This window comes from Trichechus manatus, unplaced genomic scaffold (assembly GCF_000243295.1).
Source record: "Trichechus manatus latirostris isolate Lorelei unplaced genomic scaffold, TriManLat1.0 scaffold00092, whole genome shotgun sequence".
NCBI classification, from domain to species: domain Eukaryota; kingdom Metazoa; phylum Chordata; class Mammalia; order Sirenia; family Trichechidae; genus Trichechus; species Trichechus manatus.
Window position 1 is genome coordinate 7411335 of NW_004444028.1, and position 16298 is coordinate 7427632.

The 16298-nt window shown below is 44.1% G+C and overlaps 1 protein-coding gene and 1 long non-coding RNA gene across 8 annotated transcripts in view; one reads left to right on the forward strand and one right to left on the reverse strand.

Moving 5' to 3' along the window:
* KLHL6 (kelch like family member 6) overlaps positions 1-16298 on the forward strand; it is a 67138-nt gene that overhangs the window by 43490 nt on the left and 7350 nt on the right. For both annotated transcript variants that reach the window (XM_004382298.2, XM_023736814.1), the window contains exons 3-4: positions 2131-2580; positions 11072-11309. In XM_004382298.2, coding sequence (XP_004382355.1) covers positions 2131-2580; positions 11072-11309 — 688 coding nt within the window. The remainder of the gene's footprint in view (positions 1-2130; positions 2581-11071; positions 11310-16298) is intronic.
* Positions 408-15548, reverse strand: LOC111821603 (uncharacterized). 6 transcript variants are annotated; one of them, XR_002824970.1, is made up of 6 exons: positions 15086-15548; positions 12816-14807; positions 12157-12713; positions 7561-7815; positions 1180-1234; positions 408-1077 (listed from the first exon to the last, which is right to left on the reverse strand). It is a non-coding gene; the product is annotated as an uncharacterized LOC111821603 (long non-coding RNA). The 6 variants fall into 6 exon arrangements; XR_002824971.1 differs by lacking the exon at positions 1180-1234; XR_002824969.1 differs by having other exon boundaries at positions 408-1234.

A 16298-nucleotide genomic window follows, 5' to 3' on the forward strand; every position in this document is an offset into this window, starting at 1 on the left:
CATCCATACCCTCACGAGGCCCTCTCCCCTCAGCCTCCCTCTGCCCCTCTTTCATTAATTAGTCAACCCAAGCACACTGAGAACCTGACCCTATAGAGGACCCAGAGGACAAGGAGGGGAGCTAGGAGGCTAGAATCGTTCAGAGCTTAGCTTCAGAGAACAATGACTAAGAACGAACGAATGGATGCCTTGGAGACACGAGGACAGTAGCTCAACTGTAAAACCAAAACCAAAAACCAAGCCAGTTGCTGTCGAGTCAATTCCGACTCATAGCAACTCCAGAGGACAGAGTAGAACTGCCCCATAGGGTTTCCAAGGAGCAGTTGGTGGATTTGAACTGCTGACCTTTTGATTGGCAGCCGAATGCTTAACCACTGTACCACCAGGGCTCCAGCTGATCTGTAAAACGGGCATTTACTAACATAGTGGATTTGACAGTGGCTCGAAAGCTGTAAAGTGCTGTGCGTGCACTAGGGACTCTTCGTTATGAAAATGGTGCTAATTTGAAAGCACAACAGGAGAACCGACCAAAAACTTTACAAATTAGTTTTTTAATTACAACAATGAGAACTTACTGTGGTGATGGTTGCACAGCATGATGAGAACAATTAACGTTACTGAATTGTCCATGTCAAAAATGTGGCATGGCAATTTTTTGTTTTATATATATATACACATATATATGTATACACACGCATATATATTTACCGCAACCTTTTTTTAAAAAAGTAGTATTTATTCATTTTAGAGGATTTGAAAGTATATAAATACACAAACATAAAAAAAAATTCCACATACTCTTGTTAGAGAGTGTGGTACATCATATGATTTATGCAGCCTATTCCCTGCTCGTTCTATGGGACCCGTTTCCGTGGGAGTAATATTGTTCCCTTGACGACAAAATTTGCCACGTGATTGCCTGGCCAGTTAAGTGTGAGTGGAAATGGCACGAGACACTTCTGAGCAGAAGCTTCAAGAGCTTTTGTGTGATCTGCCGTCTTTTTCTCCTTCTGTCACGAGACCAGTGTATCTCCCTTAAGGGCTTTTCTGTCATCCTGGGTCCTGGAATAAACTGACCTGTGAAGGACAAGTAATGTGAGTGAGAAGTAAACATCTATTGTGTAAGCCCCTGAGATTTGGGGGTTGTTTGTTACTAGAGAATAATTTGCTGTAAGTTACCTGATACACAGAGAGATACTTGTTGCCGTCGAGTTGATTCCGACTCATGGCGACCCTACAGGACAGAGCAGAACTGCCTCATAGGGTTTCCAAAGAGCAGCTGGTGATTCAAACTGCCGACCTTTTGGTTAGCAGCCGAATGCTTAGCCACTTTGCCACCAGGGTGCCACACAGAGAGATAACAACTGTTAGTATTTTTATGTATATCCTTCAGTCCTTTTTCTACGCCTATTTTTATATATTTTTTCTTTATAAGAATAGGATCATAACGTACGTATGATTTGGTGAACTGCTTTCTTTCATTTCATCTGCAAATATTTTAGTATTACTCTAAAAGGTAAGGATTCTTTAAACACAGACACAATTCCATGATCGCACTTAATATTAATTGCTTCATATTATTCGTATCATCAAATATTAGCCATTCTAAAAATTTTGTGAATTTTTTAAGTTTGTTTGTTCAAACCAGAAATCCAAATAAAGTCCATACTCTGCAATAGGCTGAAATGTCTCCCTCCCCTCCTCTCCTTCTTTTCCCCCCCTCGTTAATGTATTTATTGAAGAAATGGAATCCGTTGTAATGTAGACGTCCCATAGTCTGAATTTTGTTGAGTGTATCCGCATGGTGTCATTGAACATGTCCCTTTCTCCTCTGTATTTCCTGTAAATTGCTAATTATATCTAGAGGTTTGACTAGATGCAGCGAACAAGTTTTTAAACTTCATGCATTATGAGCATTTTCCGTATAGTTTAATGTTCTTCTACGACATGTTTTTTAATGACTATGTAGCTGTCTACCACGTGGACGTGTTATCATTTGTTTAGACAGAGTCCCCTCTTGTTGGACATTAGCTTGTTTCTAAGTTTTTGCCACTAGACACCAGTCTCTAATAAGCATCCTTGTGGACTAATCCTTTTCTGGCCTTGTTTGTCCCCCTTTTGTTCTGTTAGTTCCTACGGATGGTGGATGCTTGTGCCAGCTTTCTCACAGACGCCTTGAACCCGGAAAACTGTGTCGGGATACTGAGGCTGGCGGACACACACTCCTTGGGCAGTCTAAAGAAGCAGGTTCAGAGTTACATCATCCAAAACTTTGTGCAGATTCTGAACTCCGACGAGTTCCTTGAGCTTCCTGTGGACACTCTGTACCACATCCTGAAGAGTGATGACCTTTATGTGACCGAAGAGGCCCAGGTGTTCGAGACCGTAATGAGCTGGGTCCGGCACAAACAGTCGGAACGACTCTGCTTGCTCCCTTATGTCCTCGAGAACGTGCGCTTACCGCTTCTGGACCCGTGGTACTTTGTGGAGACGGTCGAAGCTGACCCTCTCATCAGGCAGTGCCCGGAGGTCTTCCCGCTGCTGCAGGAAGCCAGGATGTACCACCTTTCTGGGAATGAGGTGAGCTGAAGATGAGAGGTGCCGCGTTTAACTGGTGAAGTAGTTAATCAGGGCCTCACAGGTGCATATGTGAGGCTGGCTCACAAATCCACTACTTGCAGTTTGAGTCGGGTAGTTCTGGAAGCCCTGGATTGCTGATCTGTAAAAGGAGGACGATACTGCACTTTCAGACAGTTATGAGATTTTAGGTGATACGCAGAAGTCACCCAGCACCATGCCTGGCACATCTTTCTCCTTTCCTGTTGGGTAAGGGGGGTGTGTAAGAGGGGGCGACATGCGTACAAGTAGGGGTATGCTCTGTCCAGTCACCGTCCCACTGGCAGGAGTGGGGGCTGCTCTCCTAGTCTGACCACTCCGGGGAAGCCTAGAGTCTCTTGGTTCTGACTCTCGTTATTTTCTTCCCCAATTTCCGGATATTCTTCAGAACTCGTCTCTCTGTCCGCCTCTGGCCCTCCTCTAATTCATTCACCAGCTGGATGATGATCTGAAACACCAGCCCTATCATCTCACTTCTGAGCTTCCCTCTTCCCTGGATCTACGTCGCTTTCTGGGTAAAGCCCATACTTCCTGGCTAAGCGCCCAGAGCCTGGCCTCTCACTGTCTCCTGCCTGCTAATCTTACATTATCTCCAACCGCTGTCTTCTGCTACAGTCCTAATGCACTGCTTGTAGTTCCCCAGAGTGAATGTGCTTTCTCAGCCTCCAGGCCAATGTGGTGCTGGCCAAATGCCTTTTCCTTTTCTTAATTTAACTAACTTCTACTCATACTTAAAATTCAGTTCAAGTTCACCTTCTCTGGAGACCCCCTACACTGTCATAGCACCAGCCATGCCACGTGGTAATCATTGAATTCCTCATCTGTAAATATCTCTAGAGTAGGAGCTTGTTATGGCAGGAAGCATGTTTTATTGGACTTTTTATCTCTAGAGCTTAGCAGAGGCCCTGGTATATGTATGTGTGTGTGTGTGTGTGTGTGTGTGTGTGTGTGTGTGTGTGTGACAAAACCCACTGCCGTCGAGTCAATTCTGACTCACAGTGACCCTGTAGGACAGGGTAGAACTGACCTCTAGGATTTCCAAGGCTGTAAATCTTTAAGGAAGCAGACTGCCACATCTTTCTTCCATGGAGCAGATGGTGGGTTTGAACTGCCAACCTTTCGGTTAGCAGCCAAGTGCTTTAACCACTGCTCCACCAGGGCTCCTCAAAGGTCAGCCCAAAGTGTTGGCAGGGAACTGAACCAGTCCCCAGTAAATGTTTGTTGAATGAATAAATGGTCACCAGGATGGGGAATATACAGATCATTTGGATCTATCTTGTTCAGTGTCTCTCATTAACAATCTCTGAAGAAATTTTTTAATTCAGAACTTTATAAAGAAAAGAAAGGGCTTAGTGGAGAGGTACTAAACCATCAGTTAGTAATGACAGAGTCAATAGTCTGTACACATGAACAACCACATTATTGTTGTTGTCAGTTGCCGTTCAGGCAGACCCAACTCATGGGCCCCTGATGTACAACACAACAGAATGTTGCTCCGTCCTGTGCTGTCTTCACCATCGTCGGGATGTTTGACTCCATTGTCGTGGCTGTTGTGCAATCCATCTCCCTGAGGGTGTCCCTCGTTTTCAGTGACCCTCTGCTTTACCAAACATGATGTCCTTTTCCAGCAGTTGGTCTTGACTGATGGTGTGTCCGAGTAAGCAAGCCGAAGTCTCACCGTCCTTGCTTCTAAACAGCATTCTGGTTGTATTTCTTCGAAGACTGATTTGTTTGCTCTTCTGGCAGTTCCCAGTATATTCAGTATTCTTCATCAGCATCCCAGTTTGAATGCATCAGTGCTTCTCCTGTCTTCCATCCCAGTTTGAATGCATCAGTGCTTCTCCTGTCTTCCTTTTTCATTGCCCAGCTTTCGCATGCATATGAGGTGATTGAAAAGACCGTGGCGTGGGTCAGGCACACCTTAGTCATCAAAGTGGTATCTCTGTTTTGTAGAACTCCAAAGAGGTTTTTCGCAGCAGATTTGCCCAGTGCGATACATCATTTGATTTCTTGACTGCTGCTTCTGTGGATTATTCATCCAAGCCTTCTTCATTAGGCCATTGGTAGCAAATAGCCAAAAGTGCTCAGGAATTGTCCGACTGAGACTCCTCTGGAGCCTCTTCCTTGTTCTGTGTGTCGTTTTCCAATTCTGTGTTGTCTGCAGATCTACTGCTTATTTATTCACTCTGAAAATATCAACTGCAAGTATATATTTACCAGTGAAGCAATCAGGGCCTGGCATTTTCATTGTGAGACTATTTTTAACTACAAATTGTGCTCCTTTAATAGATATAAGGTTATTCAGATGATCTATCTCTTCTTGAATGAGTTTTAGTAGTTTGCGTCTTCCAAGGAATGTTTGCATTTCATATAAGTTGTTGAATTTATTGGCATAAAGTTGTTCATTGTATTCCTTTATCCTTTCATATCTGTAGAATCTGTAGTGATGTCACATCTTTCATTCTAAATATTGGTAATTTGTGTCTTCCCTTTTTTTCCTGATCAGTGTGGTTAGAGGTTTATTAATTTTATTGACCTTTTCAAAGAACCAGCTTCTGGTTTCATTGGATTTTCTGTATTATCTTCTGTTTTCCATTTCACTTATTTCCATGCTGATCTTGATTATTTGCTTTCTTCTGCTCGCTTGGGTTTAATTTGCTCTTCTTTTTATAGTTTCTTAAATGGAAGTTGAGGTCACTGATCTGAGAATTTTCTAATTTAGTAATATCGGTGCTAGTGCTATAAATGTCCCCCTATGTACTGCTTTAATAGCATCCCACAAAATCTGACCAAAAAAGAGGAAGACCCTGAACGAGATAGATTGACACAGTGGCTGCAACAATGGGCTTAAGCGTAACAATGATTTTGAGGATAGCGCAGGATGGGGCAGTGTTTTGTTCTGTTGTACACGGGGTTGCTGTGGGTCAGAACCAACTCAATGACATCCAGCAAAAACTAACAATACTGTCACGTCCCATGAATAAATCCTGAACACCAACAACATGTCAGATATGGGACTAGACACTGCAAACACGTCTCTGCCTTACTAAGCTTATTGTCTGTCAGAGAAGACAGGACATTAAGTGAATGAAGGAGGAAGTCTGGGCAACCGCATGAGTTCTATCCCATGCTGGCTATGTTGGCCCCTGGCAGACAGCTCAGCACTGGATGTCAGAGCCTGTATACTAATTGCAGACAAGTCTCAGTCTCTGTCTGCAACTGCTCTCAGTTCAACCTTTAAAGTGCAGAGTCTTGATCAACTATACTTCCTACATCCTAGCTATTTTTGTTTCTGCCTGTTATTTCCCAAGTCCCTGAAATCAGGTGAAAAGACTTTATCCTGATATAAAATGTCTCTACTGTGTCCTCTGCAGAATTCTTGCTATGAAGGACCTGCACTGCCCTTTGTATTTGCAATGCTATGGTAGGGGGAAGAGTTTATAAACTTTGGATTTAGAAGGCGTGAAATTTCTTATATCTGGAAAAGTCTCCAGTGGCTGGAACTTGGGCTTGAAGTCAGGCGGATCCGGGCTTTAATTTTGACTCCACAACTTACTGACAGTGTGAACTTGGGCAAGTTACTCAGCCGCTCTGAGACTCAGTCTAGCTCTATAATGTGAGGATAATAATACCTAACAACTGATAGAACTGTTCTGAGAATTCAAGAAGATAATTGACGAGCTGTGCTCAGCACAGTACATGGTACATGGCAAATGCCCATGATGAAGGCTGTTGTTACTCCCATTCAGTTCCTGTATAGTTGCTCTATCTCGTACAGGCAGTTTTGTTTCTCTGGAGATAAACTCTCTCTTTTCAATGTACCCCAGATTTTTGCTGCCTTTTTGCCCACAACCAGCTTCCAAAACCCGTCACCCTCGAGTTGTTTCCAACTCATAGCGATCCTATAGGACAGCGTAGAACTGCCCCATAAGATTTTCAAGGAGCAACTGGTGGATTTGAACCGCTGACCTTTTTGGTTAGCAGGCGAACTCTCAACCACTGCACCACCGGGGCTCCAAAACCAGCTTAGGGCACTTTATCATTCCCATTTTATAGTCTGGGCTACTGAATATGTGAGTTATCCATGAACCAACCAATGTGATCTCCTAATTGGGGTCTTATTGCCAGTTGATTCCCTGAAACTACCTGTCTGCTCACTGCTCGAATTATCTTGGGTTTTTCCCGATGACAATAGCATGAGCCTGGAGGCTACTCTGTGAACACACTTCTCCATTTAACCTTCTTTTCCCAGACTCTAACCCTTCTTGACCCATCTACACCTCGTCTTTTCAACTTGTCCTTCCTCCAAGCTCATGGTGATGGTGATGATGGTGGGAAATTTTAGAATCCTAAGAGGAAATATCACCCTACATTTGATTTAGGAGTGGTGGTTGGTGCCCTCATTGGAAGAGGTCTTTCGGGACACAAGAAAGTTGCCCCTTCCTCCTAAGTTTCCAGGGATCACCTTGACGCATACCAAGGTCTGCTCCAACATGTGTGTGTGGGGTTGGGAGGACAGCTTTATTGAAGCAATATGGTTGCTTCTGTTTGCTCCCCCAGTGCAGGCTCTGTGAACGATGAGCAGTCAGTAAGATGCAACTGTCTGCTCTATTTTTATCAATCTGAAAATAAACTGGTTAAGCCTGATGATTGCGTGCGAGTCATTAGCAAACACTTTCATATGTCCGCAAACAAACTTGTATGCCTCTAACTTTAGATAGGCATTTGTTATGCCTTGGGGGTTAATATTTTGCCAAATGTAGCTGAACTTACAGTTCAGTAATAGTAATAGTAATAGTGCCACCACTTGGCAGTTCTGTGGTGCCAAGTTATAAGGCAGGTCTCAGTACCCCAGCCAATTCCATTGTTAACTAGATGATTGTATTAGTTATCTATTGATGGGTAACAATTTACCCTAAGATTTAGCAGTTTAAAACAACGCACATTTATTATCTCACACAGGTTCTGAGGGTCAGGAATCTGGGAGCAGCTTAGCTGGGTGGTTCTGGCTCAAGATATCTTCTGAGGTTACAGGGTAGCTGTCATCTTAAGGCTCAAATGGGGCTGGAGGATCCACTTCTAAGTCCTCTCAAAGGATCATGGGCAGGCCCCAACTCCGCGATGGCCATTGGCTAGAGGCCTCAGTTTCTCACACCATGGGCCTCTCCATAGCAGATGGCTTCCCTCAGAGCAAACGACCTATGAAAGAGACTGAGAGAAGTGACTAAGATGAAAGCTGCAGTGCCTTTTATAACCTAAGTTCAGAAGTGACTCCACTACTTCTGCCACGTTCTATTAGTCACAGAGACCAACCCTGGTACAATGCGGGAGAGGAACTACCCAACATGCAAATACCTAGAGGCAGGGATCACTGGGGCCGTATTGGAGCTGACTACCACCATTATTTAGACTGCAAATAATCTATTAGGGACCTGAATTACCTAGCTTTCGCATTCATTCATTCATTCATTCATTCAGCCAACACTGACGGAAGTCCATGAGTTCCAGTCACTATTCTTGGTGCTGGGGAATCTCACTGGAGAATAAAGGCTGTTCCAGCTATAGGGACCTTGTAGTAAAGTACAATCGAACGTGAAAAGTGCTGTGAAGAGGGAAATTCAGGACTATGGGAACACACGTAGAAAGTCAGGAATGGCCTCCTGGAGTAAAGGACAAAGTGACATTGCAAAAATTCAGAATGGCTGGGAAGGGTGTGGTGTGAGAAACTGAGGACAGAAATGATGGTAAACCAGAAATTTCAGTCAGCAGGAGCAGAGTCTTCCACAGGCCAGGAGTCAGGCATGGTGAACAAGATGGGGTGCTTCAGGGTGGAGTCTGCAGCCTGGTTCTCAAAACTGGGTAAGGATCACAGGGGAACCAATTTTGTGAGGTGCTGTCCTTTAGGCATTGTCCTAAAACACTTAAATCCCATATGAAAGAGGTCTACGTTGATCCTGGAGGTTGTGCCTCAGCTTGGGGAGTGAAGGTTTATGGGCAATGTCTTCGTAGTCTGGTGCTGTTCTAACAGCAGTACTGCAAGTGGGTGGCTTTAGCAAATGGAAATTTATTTTCTCACAGTTTAGGAAGCCTAGAAGTCCAAATTCAGGGTGTGGCTCTAGGGGAAGGTTCTCTGTCAGCTCTAGGGGGAAGGTCCTTGTCTCTTCAGCTTCTGTTTCCCGGTTCCTTGGAGATCTCCATGTGGCTTGCCATCGGTCTTCCCCCATCTTTGCTTGCTTAATCTGCTCTTTTTATATTTTGTAAAAGACAGACTCAAGACACACCCTACATTAATCCCGCCTCATTAACACAACAAAAGCAACCCATTCCCCAGTGGGATTATAACTACAGGCATGCCAACCAACCAGTTGCCGTTGAGTTGATTCCGACTCACAGATTAGAACTGCCCCATAGGGTTTCCAAGGAGCAGCTGGTGGATTCGAACCACTGACTTTTTGGTTAGCAGCCGAGCTCTTAACCACTCTCCCACCAGGGCTCCAATCACAGGCATAGAGGTTAGGATTTACAACGCATATTTTTTGGGGACACAATTCAATCCATAGTAGGCAGTATCCAGGACTAGCAGCTGGAGAGAAAATTGAGGTGTGGCCAAGTTTGTGTTTGGTGCCAACTCAGTGCTCAGACTCTGCCCTCCCAGCCTAGTGCTCTCATAGGGCTCCAGGGTCTCTGGAGCACCCCTCTGACCTCTAATCAGTGGCCTCTCCACTGTCAATGTCCTTAGGCTCAGCCCACTTCCAGGCTCGGTCCTGCCACACATGTCCCATTCCTTTCTGCTGACCCACAGCGGAGAGCCCTGCCATGGACTTACGGCCACAGTCCAGTCTCGAGGACTGAGGATGCAAAAACGTAATGTATGTAGCTTTTCAGCACAGAAAAACAAACAAATAAAAGACGCTTATGGAAAAGTAGAGACTGGGTGTTGGCTGGTCTAATGAGTTGTAGCCACTGGTTGAATGCTACAGGTGTCTCCGCTACTGCAATCTGTTCTACCACCACCTGTGGACAAGATCAAAGCCTCCATAGTCCTTGTGAGTCAGCTTAACCTTGTAGGAAAAGGAAACTGCTTTGGTCACCTGGGAAATGGGCACTGCCTCAGTTTCCCATCCACACACCTGCAGAACTTTCCCCACCAAGCCCAGGGTGGGGGTGACCAGGAAGAAGGTGCTCTTCCTTTTTCCTAATAATATCAATACACAAAAATCAAACCAGTTGCCGTCGAGTCGATTCTGACTTATGGTGACTCCATGTGTTTCAGAGTGGAACTGCACTCCATAGGGCTTTCATGGGTGTGACCTTTTGGAAGCAGATTGCCAGGCGTTTCTTCCAAGGGGGCTCTGAGTAGGTTAGAACCGCCAACCTTTTGGTTAGTAGCGGAGCGCTTAACTGTTTGCGTCATCCAGGGACTCCAGTATCAATATACCAAACCAAAAACTAAACCCATTGCCGTCCAGTTGATTCCAACTCATAGCGACCCTATAGGACAGAGTAGAACTGCCCCATAGCATTTCCAAGGCTGAAATCTTTGTGGACGCAGATTGCCACATCTTTCTCCTGCAGAGCCGTTGGTGGATTTGGACTACTGACTTTTTGGTTAGCAGCCAAGCATTTAACCACTGCACCACCAATCCACTGCCACTGAGTTGATTTTGACTCGTGGTGACCCTGTAGGACAGAGTAGAACCGCCCCGTAGTGTTTCCAAGGAGTGGCTGGTGGAACTGCCAGCCTTTGGTTGACAGCTGAGGTCTTAACCACTGAGCCACCTGGGCTCCTATGTGAATGTGCGGGGTGCTCTGCTGATCTCTCTGCCTCATGAATGTTCCAGTGGCCTGCAGGCGTAGAAACGACTATAGGCGTTTTTCAGAAGTTGCTTTGCTTCTCCAAGATCACATGGCCACGGGAGGTGGAGCCAGGACCAAGCCCTGGTGTATCTGACTTCCAAAGCTCGCTCTTTCAGTTGGGGTTCCTGTGCCTGTGGTGTGGATTTACTCATTTGTTCAAGGCTCCAAATGCTCATATGTGCCCACCGTCTAGAACTTCTTGGGGGAGTGGGTGGTAGCCAGAAATGAAGTTCCAGGATTCAAAGCTTCAGACCAGGCAGGAGGGAACAGGCAGGAAATGCATTTGATGGTAAAGAGAACAGGACTTCTTAAAATACCAGCAAAAACAACAAAAGGTAACATTTATGGAGTTCCTATTATGCGCCAGGCCCTGTGCCAAGCACTCTACGTATATTGTCTCATTTAATCCTCACAATAAACCTGGGAGGTAGTTACCACTAAACTCCCCATTAGACAGATGACAAAACCGAGGCTCAAGGGGGTCAAGTCACACGTGCAGTGGCAGAGCTGGGAATTGGGCCCTGCTTTCTGGCTCCATAGCCTGAGTGCTGAACCACTGAGCGATCCTGCCTCTATGTGCTCCCATTGGTTTTTCCAGATCATTTCCGAGCGCACCAAGCCCAGGATGCATGAGTTCCAGTCTGAGGTGTTCATGATCATCGGCGGCTGCACGCGGGATGAACGCTTTGTGGCAGAGGTAACCTGCCTGGACCCCCTGAGGCGCAGCCGCCTGGAGGTAGCCAAGCTCCCGCTGACCGAGCACGAGCTGGACAGTGAGAATAAGAAGTGGGTGGAGTTTGCATGCGTGACATTAAAAAATGAGGTGTACATATCAGGTAAGCAGGACCGCGAGACACCGAGGGTGCCTCTGGTGGCACGATGCATTTTCCTGAGTGAGGCAATTGTCCTAAAAGAAGCACTGTGATTTGGCAACGATCTAGCTCTGACTGGGTCAGGGGATAGAAACAAGGGGCTCGGTGGTCTTATCTTGGCAGTGTCCAGCAGATGGAGCGCACATTATGGTTTAATAAACGGTGAACTGGGAGCAGCATTGTATTAGGATCGGAGGGAGCAGGCAGACAGGTCCCATCCTTAACGGAAGAGGAAGAAGGAAAATGAGACGCGAGTCCATCCCATCGGGCCCTAAGCTGGGCGCTGGAATACAGCAAGGAATGGAGCTTCCCATCTTCCCCCAAATGCGGCCCCACCTCCAAGCTTATTAGGTCTTACTTCAATACTCTCCAAAGCACACAGCACTTTCTCATTGTACACTTCAGATTTGTTTGCTCGATCATCTAACTACTTTATGCCTGCCTTTCCCATCTGACCCTAAGTTCCATGAAAGTCAGCCCTTCATGTCCAGCACCTAGCTGCGCAGTAGACGCTCAGTAAATGTTTATTGACTGCTGTAAGTGCTACCATCCTTACTGCTTAGTAAATGGATTTGCACTTTAATACCATGTAATCATTTGCTCCTCACATCAACTCTATAACCAAAAACCAAACTCCTTGCCATAGGGTTCCCAAGGAGCAGCTGGTGGATTCCAACTGTCGACCTTCTGGTTAGCAGCTGAGCTCTTAACCACTGCGCCACCAGGGCTCCTCAACGCTATAAAGTGGGTGATTTTAATCTCCTAGTTACAGAAGAAGAAAAACAAGGCTCAGAGAAGTTACGGAATTTACCTAAGATCACACCCTGGTGTGTGTCAGGCAGGATTCCGTTCCAGGTTCTCCAAGTCCTATGCTCCCCATTACATCAAGAGCCACCTGGCTCTTTGTGGGCCTTTATGGGAGAGACGAGCACCCCTTCCTCTCCTGGGGGCTGTCTCTGACCTGAACTTGTTGTGGGAAGAGCTGCTTGCCAGAGTTGGCTTCCTCCAAACCAAGGGCAGTTCAGTTCTTCTTTGGCTGTGTTAACACAATTGATTAGGTTATAGCTTCCTATTATCTTGTAGAAATATTTTTTAAATTGTTGTGGAAGATTCAAACAACACAGAGAGTGTAAAGTAAAATAGAACAGTTTCTCTGTGCCATTGCAATTCCACGTGATTTATTTTTTTATAAAAACAGTTTTATATTATCGTAGGAAGGAATGCTAGCTGCTGTAACAAACCGTAAATCTCAGTGGCTTCATACAGCACAGTAGTATGTAGGGGGCGGGTGGGTAGATCTGCTTCACTCAGTCATTCAGGGACCCAGGCTCCTTCCATCTTGTGATGTTGCCATTTTCCACACATGGCCTTCAAGGTTGATGTGTTTGGGGAAGAGAGAGTGGGCGAGGTAAGAAGGCACATCTGCTGTTAACACCCTCAGCCCGGAAGTGAAGTATCACTTCTTCTTACCTTCCATTGGCAAGGAATAGCCATATCCCCCCACCTCCATGCAGGTGGGCAGGGAAATGTAGTTAGGCTGGGTGTCTGCGGGGAGAAACAGGTTGGGGAATCATAGTCTTTACCACATAGACTATACGTGTTGTTCTACAGTTTATCCTTCCCCCTCTTAAATTTGTTTTCTTTTTAAAATGATGCAAGCAGTAAGTGAAAATATGCTTGTGGTAAATAATTCAATCAAGCAAAACGTGTACGTTAATTATCAATATATTCTGGACATCATTCCATGTTGGTGTAAATGGATCTATCATATGTATTAAGTGTTACAAAACATATAAAGCCCTTAGCACAATGCCACGCGTATAGTAAGAGCTCAGTGACGTTAGTTACCATTATGATTATTGTTATTCTTTTTATCAGCTCCAGGGCAGTCTACTGAATGGATAAACCATTCTTTTTTTTTTTTTTTAAAATTCCGTTCCTTCAGTTGTTTACAGCTTTTTCTTACTGAATAAAGCGCTGCAATAGGCATTCAGGTACACCTACCTTTATGTACTTGTGTTAGTAGCTGGATAGATTCCTGGAAGTGGCATTGCCAGGTCCTAAGACACATGCATTTAGAATTTTGGTGTATATTGCTAAATTTTCCTCTAAAAATGTTGTACCAATTTATCTTGCAACCATGATGAATGACAGTACCCATTTTCCAACATCCTTGCTGACATATTTTATTATCAGTCATTTACATTTTTTAAAATTTTATTTTGTTGTTGTTGTTGAGAATATACATGGCAAAACATAACAGCCATTCAACAGTTTCTGTATGTACAATTCAATGACATTGTCAGTCATTTACATTTTGTAACAGACTAGAATATTTAAATTTATACTTACTTCCTGGACCACTAACGAGGTTGAACATATTTTCACATATTTATTAGCTGATTATATTTGTTTAAAAAAATTATCTGTGTATATGTGTCTACTAATTTGATATTGTTGTTTGTCTTTTATTAAATCTTTAGAACTCTTATTATATATCGTTTGCTATTTGTGCAAATACTGTGGTTGTCTTTTGACTTTGATTTCTATTTTGTATAATCATTCTCTTTCCTATATGATTCTGGATTTCATGCCATGCTTAGAAAGACCTTCCCTACCCCAAAATTATTAACACAGTCTGTAGTTTTTTCTAGTTACTTTTATAGCATTTATATTTGAATTTTATTTTTAAGTGTGATGTGAAATAGGAACCTAACTTAAATTTTTCTCCAAATGAATAGCCAATTGCTCTAAAACCATTTACTTAATAATCTCTATATATTTTGGTCTGTTTCTATAGTCTTAATTGTTTTTAATTGATCAGTTTGCCTAGTCCAGCTAGCACCACAGTTTCTATTTTCATAGCTTTTTAGGATATATTGATATTTGATAGGATAAGCCCATTTTCTTCATTCTTCCTTTTTAAAAGTTTCTTAGCATTTCTTGCAAATTTATGCTTCCGAATGAAATTCAGAATCATCTTGTCAAGTTCCCTAAACAGTCCTGCTGGAATTTTTATGATAATGTACTGAATATATAGATTTAGCTGAGGGAGGGTTGACATCTTTGCAATAATATGTCTACTCACTTACGCACATAATATGCCTTCCCAGTTAACTAGGTCTTTTACATCCCAAAGTGAAATCACAGAGTTTTTTTTAAAATATAGGTTGTATTAAAATTTTAAAATAATTTTTGACACTATTTTCAGTGGGGCGAATACTACGGTGTCTTTAATAAATGCCGGTAGCGGTTACCTTCAGATCAACCGGTCTCACGGCGACCCCATGTGTGCTAGAATAAAACTCTCCATAGGGTTTTCAGTGGCTGGTTTTTCAGAAGCAGATTGCCAGGCCTTTCTTCTGAGGTACCTCTGATGCACTGGAACCTCAGTCCTATCGATTAGCAGCTGAGCACGTTGATCATCTGTACCACTCAGACTTTTGTTAAATAAAGCAAGCTCTAAAAGATACACAACCGTAAAATGGTTAACACGGCAAATTTTATGTTATATGTATTTTACCACAACAAGAGAAATTTTTAAATTAAAAAAGTGTACACAACTCAAAAGAAAAATGGTCAAAATAAATGAATATAAATTTACAGAAGAGGAAGCAGCTCAAACCACCCCCCCCCCCCCCCAAAAAAAAATCGCAAGCAGGGACGTCATTTTTCTCCATCAGACTATACAAGACAAAACAGACCGAGGGAAAGAAACAAAACATACCAACGCTTCATACCTGCTCTGGGCTGAGTATGGTGAAAGGGAAATCTGAACACCTTTGGGGTCCTCTTGGGCACCACCTATAAAAAGTCAAGATGCATACGCCTGTTGACCTAGAAATCCCACTTCTGTTTCCCACCCTCGAGAAAACCTTGCCCATAGAGCAGCACTAGTGCACGTCCGTGAGTCTGCAAAGCACATCTTTTGTTTTCAGTAGTTGGTGGTACTCTGTGCTGATGGGAAAAAGGGAAGCGAAAGATGGTGAAATATTTGCTCAAAGTCACCAAAACAGTCAGCTCTCCTTTGCCTTGGTCTCTCCCACTTCCTGCTGAATTATGCATTTTTTGTTGGTGAAGAGAGCTGTCTGGAGGAAAATATTCACCAGCTCACTCTCAGATTACCTACTATCAGCATCTCACACTTTTATGATAAAAAATTGTTTAAAAATAGGACAAGCCCCCCTCATATTTTTATATAGACCAGAGATGAATTTTCGGATTGCTTGGTCATTTTTCCAGGCTCATATTTTCTATTTTTGTTTAAATAATTAAACAAACATAGAGCTTAACCCTGTCTTCTAATTTGCCTGCTGATCCAGGTCTTACTACCTGGCCCTCAAGGGTCCAGCCTCACCACCCCGCCTTACTTCCTGTTCCTCCTTGGGGCAGACACTTGAGTCCAGGCTCCTGCAGGCCCCACCTACCCAGACTGGCCTGGGTCCCACCTCCCTGAAGTCTTCTCTGGTTGAAGCTCACCCTTATCCACCTCTCATAACACATAAGTCACCCTTATCCACACTCTGGCACATAATTTCCCTCTCCCTTACACCGCTATCTCCTCGTTCACCAAGGTTGGCTTCGGTGGGGCTGTGAGGCATTGGTGGCTCAGTGGCGAATCTTTGCCTTCCACGCGGGGGACCCAGGTTCTATTCTCAGCCAATGCACCTCACACACAGCCACCATCCATCAGTGGAGGCTTGTGTGTTGCTATGATACTGAACATATTTCAGCAGTGCTTCCAGACTAAAATGGACTAGGGAGAAAGGCCTGGTGATCTACTTCTGAAAATCAGCCAATGAAAACCCTGTGGATCACAATGGCCCACACAATGGATCACGGGGATGGCACATGACTGGGCAGTGTTTTATTCCTGGGTTGCCAGGAATTGGGGTCAAGTCTACAGCAGCTAACAACAGGTGGGGCTAGCTGAGGGACTCAGCACTTACAGAC